At 36.5% G+C, this 8,174-nt stretch overlaps 1 protein-coding gene and 1 pseudogene across 1 annotated transcript; one reads left to right on the plus strand and one right to left on the minus strand.

Annotated features, from left to right (window-relative positions):
* The first annotated feature begins 2,287 nt into the window (after nt 1–2,287).
* Nucleotides 2,288–4,887, plus strand: LOC126599095 (uncharacterized). Its single transcript, XM_050265445.1, has 2 exons — nt 2,288–2,883; nt 2,967–4,887. The coding sequence occupies exons 1-2, from the start codon at nt 2,288–2,290 to the stop codon at nt 4,885–4,887; spliced, it is 2,517 nt and encodes an 838-aa protein (XP_050121402.1).
* Nucleotides 2,804–2,910, minus strand: LOC126601035 (small nucleolar RNA R71; annotated as a pseudogene).
* Nucleotides 4,888–8,174: the final 3,287 nt, after the last annotated feature.

Genomic DNA, 8,174 nt, shown 5'->3' on the forward strand with positions numbered 1-8,174 from the left:
TCTAGACCCTTTTCAATTCATATAGAACTCATATGTAGGCAATTGGAACTAAATCTAAAGATTCATTGTATCCATCTATGGCCAACATGTGAGATCTATCCATAATTGATAAGTCCAAAGTTTGGATATCGCATTACATAAGTGACATAAATCTTGTATCTCAACTAGGATACAACAAGACAATATTCAATTAATAACACTACTTTGAGGAAATAGTATAGTAGAAGGCATTCATCACATTACATTGATATGATAATTCAAACATTCATAATGTTTAATACAAAAAGAATTAGCTCTATACATTTAGAGACTAATTATATACCTTCATTTAGGCACCAATAGTGGTCTTCCATCATATGAAGCCTGATACGACCAATATTGCATACATTTTAATGCCCTTTAGTTTAGATTTTTGTTATGTTTTTGAGTGAATTTAGTTTGTTTCATTTAGTTTTATGTTTTTCTTAGATTTGAAGAGTGAAGATGAAGAAAGAAGAAAAATGAGCATTTTGGCGATTGAAGTGAGTTATATGCCCTGGAAGCAGAAGCTGTTTGTGCAGATCAGCCAACTTGACGGAATAAACTGTACTTCCTCAGAATGAACCAGCTGTTGAGCCTTATACCATTGGAAAGATATGGATGTTAGCTTTCAGAGGAATTTTACGGACTGTGATTTCGAGTTTCCTAGACGATGTTATGAAAGTTTTTGTACAAGACGTCGGTCAGCCAAGTCTACGCGGAAATTGCAAAGTCTGTTGGGTTTTTTCAAGTCATAATTCAGTCGAAGCCCAAAGCCCAAGATAGAAAACGTTGGAGATGATTTTAGTCCTATTTCAAATGGGTCTGGAGTAATTTACTTGGGAAACTTACCTGCCACATCATCAATTATCCAATACAAATGAGGAAAAGATTAAAAAAAGACCTAAGGATGCTAGGATTTTGACGAATCTATAAGGGAGAGATTGTAGGAAGCAAAGGGGGTTCTTTGGTGAGGGATTCTCTGCGTGTTTTTGGAGGAGCAGCAGCCGCTTTCCATTTTTCCTAAGTTTTTCATGTTCTTAATACTTTTAATTATGTTTTCTTATTTTATGAGTAACTCAACTCTTTTTCTAGGGTTAGGATGATGCCCTAGCATGAATGTTTATGGTTTTTAATGTTATTCATTGGATTTCTAGATTCTTTTAGATGAATGCTTAATTACTGTTTGAATTGTTACTCTTTGTATGAGTTCTTTGATTGATCACCTTAGGGCTTTGCATCTAGTAAGATTGGAAGGTGAATTTGAGGCTGAACTAGCAATATAATTCAATTAGCTTCTTGTGGTTAAGTGTGGTAAATTACATTATTGCTTGACAAAGAATAATGGTTTGCTTGGTTCCCTTGTTTTCTAGAGCGTAAAGAGTCCTACTTGTTAAATTTATGCCTTACCCAGGATAGACTGCATGTTAGGATATACGACCTTTGCCTAAACTAGGAGAGAATCATTCATTTAAGGAAAACTATGGTCTAATGTGCCTGACAAGGACTTAGATACGGGAATTATCATCTAAAGAATTGAAAGATCCATTGAATGCATTGAAACCTAAATTAGATTGCTTGTGGTTGATTCCGAATCCCTAGACTTTTCATCACTTGCCTTAAAACACAACATTTTCTTTTCTTTGATTTCAGTTTTTACTTAAGGCTCTGTTTTTGTTCATTTATAAAATCATCACAACAAATTCTTTACATCCTTGATTGATTTATTAATTAAGATCGAGTCTAGTTCGTTGTTTGGGGTTGTGTGTCATTAATATTATTAGATTTGGTTTAGTTTATCAAATTGGAGATTTAATTAGAATCCTCGTGGGAACGATACTTGGACTTGCAACACGCTATATTACGACTATCTTGTGCACTTGCAAGTTTACACCAAGTTTTTGGCGCCGTTGCCGGGGACTCTAATTGAGTCCCCCAATTTGATATTTTATTTCATATCTAATAAGTAGTTTATTGTAGATTATTCAATTTGATTTTGTTTTGTTCTCTAGTTTCGAGTAAGAGTCATAACTATTAAGATAAGTAAAAGTAATTTTCGTCACTGTTTTATTTCAGTTTCTGTATCACTGTTTCGACACAGTTTTGGACTAAACTATTCGATTTTTTACCAGGCATATTGTATATCGTTGGAAAGCCCCAGAAGTCTAGTTTTCAACCCAAAAAACAGATCAATGATTGGATTTTTGAGCTGAAAGAAATGTACAAAATACTGAGCAGTGGTCAAACAAGGAGCATAGTCTGGTCGTATATGCAAGGTAGACGTTCGTTGCAACTTGAGTTGATTCCTATAGATCAAGAACTTGAGCTTACTTTAAGAGAACAGCGGAGGCAGCAAGTGTTTCAAGAACCAGCCATGGGGGAAGTCAATAATGGTAGAGATAATCCTCCACCATTGCTACCACCACAACCAAGGCTCATGCGTGATTATACAAAGCCAACGGAGTACAACGCACCGTCATGCATTGTTTTGGCTCCAATTGCGCAGCGATTTGAGATTCGTCCACAAATCTTTCAGTTGCTGCCTATATTTCTTGGGAAGGAGGAAGAAAATCCATACCATCATATCAAGGCGTTTTTCAAGCTATGTTCCACATTCACATTCACCAATGTTACTGAAGAGCAAATTCGACTTCGGTTATTCCCATTCTCTTTGAGGGATAAAGCAAGCAGTTGGTTGGATTCTCTTCCCGAAGCATCTATCGACACATGGACAGAATTATCCAAGAAGTTTTTGTCCAAGTTCTTCCCCGCTCGAAGAACCAATGCTCTGATCAATGAAATCATGAGCTTTCGGCAACAAGAAGGTGAACAGTTTCATGAAAGTTGGGAGCGATATAAGGACTTGTTTCTGCAATGTCCTCATCATGGTTTCAACACTTGGCAAAAGGTTCATTATTTTTACAAAGGTTTGAACTCTCTCAATGTAGGAGTTTGGTTGATTCAACAGTTGGTGGAACCTTGATGGACAAAACTCCAGAAGATGCCATTCATGCCTTTGAAACTATATGTGAAAATTCTGAGCATTGGGATTTTCCTACAAAAGATTCGAGAGTTCCAACTGCATCGTCAACAAAAAGAGGAGGCATTTATGAAGTTGATACAAGGACGGGTTTAGAGGCACAAGTAGCAGCTCTCACGAAGCTTCTCACACCACTAGTAAGCAAGATAGCCACGCAGCCATGTAGCTTATGTGCAAGCATCGCCCATGACATGGAACATTGTCCAGCAAATCCTAATCTAGAAGGCATGCATGAGGTCAAAGCATTTAGTGGGAGGCCCCGAAATGATCCGTACTCAAATAATTATAACCCGGGATGGAGAGAACACCCGAATTTTTCTTGGAGAGATTCCCAAAATAGCATGGGACCATCCAATTCAACAAAGCAATATCAGCAGCCTTATCAAGCTCCTCCAATTCAACAAGAAGACCCTTCTATCAAGGACATGCTATCTCAACTCTTAAAGAAAACCGATCGGTATGAACAGGAAGTTGTATCGCTTAGACAAAGTCAGACGGTGTTGGAAAAGGCTCAATCTAATTTTGAGATTCAATTGGGACAAATAGCTACTACTTTGAACAAATTGGAGCGAGCACAAGGGCAATTTCCAAGCCAAACAGAAATTAATCCAAGAAATAATGAGCATGTGATGGCCATTACAACCTTGAGAAGTGGGAAGATGATCGACAACAAAGTAGAGATGCATGAGAAAGTTGAAAAGGAGAAGGAGAGGGGAACGGATATGAATGACCAGCAGCAAAATCATTATTTTAAGAGTTCAAAACAGCCACTATCTGAGCCGAAAAGAACTTTATTTGATCCAATGCTTAAGGATGTGGTGTATGATCCTCCTCTACCATTCCCTCAGCGTGCAAAGAAGGGAAGAAAAGATCAGTACTCGGGGCATATATTGGACCAATTCAAGAAAGTTCAAATCAACATTCCATTGCTTGAAGCCATCAAAGAAATTCCATCATATGCAAAATTCTTGAAAGAACTGTGTACTCACAAGCGAAAGTATGGAAAATATGAAGAGGTGATGTTATCAGAAACGGTAAGTGCAGTGCTTCAACGAAAATTGCCACCAAAACTCAAGGATCCAGGAAGCTTTACAGTTCCGTGCATTATTGGAGAAAGAAAATTTGAACGAGCCTTACTTGACTTGGGAGCAAGTGTCAATCTTATGCCTTATTCTGCGTACAAACATCTAAGTTTGGGGGAGTTAAAACATTGTTCCATGTCTTTACAACTTGCAGATCGTTCTGTGAAATATCCAAGGGGCATTATTGAAGATGTACTTGTCAAGGTTGATCAATTCATTCTTCCTGCTGACTTCATTGTTTTGGACATGGAAGAAGCTGAAATTCCAGGCAATGAGCTACCTCTCATTCTTGGTAGACCTTTCATGGCTACTGCAGGTACTAAAATTGATGTAAAAGCTGGTTTACTAACCATGACTGTGCAGGACGTTACCGTAAAATTTCAGATCTTTGAAGCTTTGAAGAGTCCTTTGGATCCTCATGATTGTTTTCAGATTGATGTTGTGGATCGAATGAAAGAGAAGTTTGAGGTTGCTCCTGACAAAGCTTTACCTCGGAAATATTTTGAACCAAACCAAAAGGTTTTGTGGAAAAAGTCAAGGTTCACGTTATTTCCCACTAGGCTTCGATCTAGATGGACTGGACCTTATCTCGTTGTGCAAGCGTATCCCCATAGTGTTGTGGAAATTCAAGATATGAAGAGTGGTTTGACATTTAAGGTGAATGACCATCGTTTGAAGCAATACCTGGACCCTATCCCACAAATGAATGAGGAGGTTTTGTACCTCAATGATTCTCCATTCATTTGAAGGTCGCTAAGTCCGGCTGAAGACTTTAAATTTAGCGCTTCTTGGGAGGCAACCCAAGCATTTGATGCAAGAAGATGGAGTTGGTATGTGCGGCAAGTCTGACTTTAGCGACCACTTAACCAGGGGAGTCCTAAACTTTACTCTTTATTTTTCATCTTATTTTTATTCCGTTCTACTTTTCCTTATTCGTTTAACTCATTGCATGCCTTGTTTTTCATTTCACATTGAGGACAATGTGTTATTCAAGTTTGGGGGAGAGATCTCATTTTGATAGTTTTTCAGTTAGTTGTTTTGTGTCATAAAACGTAGGCTCTCTGTTTTAGTAAATTCTGGAACAATCTGTTGCTGATTCTGAGTTTTGGTCCGCGTTGTGTTCTTTAATTTTTCGTTCTGAATCCAACCATATAAAGAACGTTGAATTCTACCAAGTAGTTTGCAAGATATATGTAAAAAAATGAACAGAGGTCAGAAATTGGTTATTGCAGAGCATGAAGTCTTCGTTTTCAAGTCTTGACTGTTAGTCTTTGTTAGTTGTCCTGTTTTCATTAGTGTCTAAAAAAAAAAAATAATATATATATATATATATATATATATATATTATTTTTTGCTCTTCTCTCAATCTTGTTGGTTAGTCCTTTCCAAATCCAATGATAATAACTCGGTTGCCACTTAAATATGGTTCTAAGAAATTGATAAGCATTGTTTGTGTTCTTTGTTTGATTCTTTGGTTAGCTATGCTTTATAAGATCATTCTTTACACCTTTCTCATGCACTTAGCCAAGGTTAATGCAATTGTTTGCTTGCTTAGAGAATTATATGCAGATTAAGTACTCATTAAGATCTCAACGAACACTAGAACTTGCTTCAATATCTCTCGAGGCGAAATCCTAAATCATGCAATATTGGGGAGATGATTTTGGCCATTTTTGGACCGTTTGAGCCTTTATATACCCAACCTCTTATGTTATGTTATCCTTAGTTAGCCCCTTGAAGCCAAACACTTAACTTTTTCTTTCATTACCCACATTAATCCTTACCCATTTAACCCGTATTAGCCATACCTTATAGCTTGAGATGAATACCAAGATGATGAAGACAGCGATAAAGGTTGAGTGTACATCAAAGATGTGGCGTGTACCGAGGTACCATGTGTTATATTACTATTCAGTTAAAAAAAAAAAAAAAAAAAAAAAAGAAAAAGAAAAAAAAAGAAAGAAAGAAAGAAATAAAAAGTTTGAAAGTGTTCCATTCCTAACATGAGTCCTGGACGCCAAGAATTATATTTCAAAAGCGGCTCGACCGAAATACATATGAAGAAGTCTTGGTATATCTCAGGTTCTAGTTTTTTCCTACCCTTTCTTTCATAGCCAATAACCTAGCCTAACGTTACAACCTTTGTAAAGTCCAGTTGATCTTTGGTGTTGCACTGATTTACATTAGTGGAGAGACGATATGAAGAGCAAGCCTATGGGGTTCGATACATTCATTATTCAGAGATCACTCATAATCACACTTATGTGCATATACCTATCCGAGTTGCAAGTGTTGTGTTAATTATTGGCTAGTCTTATACGTACCGGAAGAATGGTTGTGTAAGGTGTTGTTAACTTTTGAATCATGTATAGAATCCTTACAATGTTTCTCTATTCTTTGAACTATATTTTCCATGCAATCTTTGAGGAATATATTTGGAAAGTCTAACTGCATTGTGTTTTGTTTAAATTTAATTTTGAGTCTTTGTTGTGTTTGCTTGAGGACAAGCAAAGTCTAAGTTTAGGGGTATTTGATACGACCAATATTGCATACATTTTAATGCCCTTTAGTTTAGATTTTTGTTATGTTTTTGAGTGAATTTAGTTTGTTTCATTTAGTTTTATGTTTTTCTTAGATTTGAAGAGTGAAGATGAAGAAAGAAGAAAAATGAGCATTTTGGCGATTGAAGTGAGTTATGTGCCCTGGAAGCAGAAGCTGTTTGTGCAGATCAGCCAACTTGACGGAATAAACTGTACTTCCTCAGAATGAACCAGCTGTTGAGCCTTATACCATTGGAAAGATATGGATGTTAGCTTTCAGAGGAATTTTACGGACTGTGATTTCGAGTTTCCTAGACGATGTTATGAAAGTTTTTGTACAAGACGTCGGTCAGCCAAGTCTACGCGGAAATTGCAAAGTCTGTTGGGTTTTTTCAAGTCATAATTCAGTCGAAGCCCAAAGCCCAAGATAGAAAACGTTGGAGATGATTTTAGTCCTATTTCAAATGGGTCTGGAGTAATTTACTTGGGAAACTTACCTGCCACATCATCAATTATCCAATACAAATGAGGAAAAGATTAAAAAAAGACCTAAGGATGCTAGGATTTTGACGAATCTATAAGGGAGAGATTGTAGGAAGCAAAGGGGGTTCTCTGGTGAGGGATTCTCTGCGTGTTTTTGGAGGAGCAGCAGCCGCTTTCCATTTTTCCTAAGTTTTTCATGTTCTTAATACTTTTAATTATGTTTTCTTATTTTATGAGTAACTAAACTCTTTTTCTAGGGTTAGGATGATGCCCTAGCATGAATGTTTATGGTTTTTAATGTTATTCATTGGATTTCTAGATTCTTTTAGATGAATGCTTAATTACTGTTTGAATTGTTACTCTTTGTATGAGTTCTTTGATTGATCACCTTAGGGCTTTGCATCTAGTAAGATTGGAAGGTGAATTTGAGGCTGAACTAGCAATATAATTCAATTAGCTTCTTGTGGTTAAGTGTGGTAAATTACATTATTGCTTGACAAAGAATAATGGTTTGCTTGGTTCCCTTGTTTTCTAGAGCGTAAAGAGTCCTACTTGTTAAATTTATGCCTTACCCAGGATAGACTGCATGTTAGGATATACGACCTTTGCCTAAACTAGGAGAGAATCATTCATTTAAGGAAAACTATGGTCTAATGTGCCTGACAAGGACTTAGATACGGGAATTATCATCTAAAGAATTGAAAGATCCATTGAATGCATTGAAACCTAAATTAGATTGCTTGTGGTTGATTCCGAATCCCTAGACTTTTCATCACTTGCCTTAAAACACAACATTTTCTTTTCTTTGATTTCAGTTTTTACTTAAGGTTCTGTTTTTGTTCATTTATAAAATCATCACAACAAATTCTTTACATCCTTGATTGATTTATTAATTAAGATCGAGTCTAGTTCGTTGTTTGGGGTTGTGTGTCATTAATATTATTAGATTTGGTTTAGTTTATCAAATTGGAGATTTAATTAGAATCCTCGTGGGAACGATACTTGGACTTG

The sequence above is a fragment of the Malus sylvestris genome, chromosome 14 (assembly GCF_916048215.2).
Source record: "Malus sylvestris chromosome 14, drMalSylv7.2, whole genome shotgun sequence".
Taxonomy (NCBI): domain Eukaryota; kingdom Viridiplantae; phylum Streptophyta; class Magnoliopsida; order Rosales; family Rosaceae; genus Malus; species Malus sylvestris.

What these genes read in the sequence shown, in the direction of transcription:
- LOC126599095 (XM_050265445.1), top strand. Translation starts at nt 2,288, where the DNA reads ATGCAAGGTAGACGTTCGTTGCAACTTGAGTTGATTCCTATAGATCAA. An exon ending in TGGGAGCGATATAAGGACTT is followed by an intron (nt 2,884 to 2,966) that starts GTTTCTGCAATG and finishes CTCTCAATGTAG; the next exon opens with GAGTTTGGTTGATTCAACAG.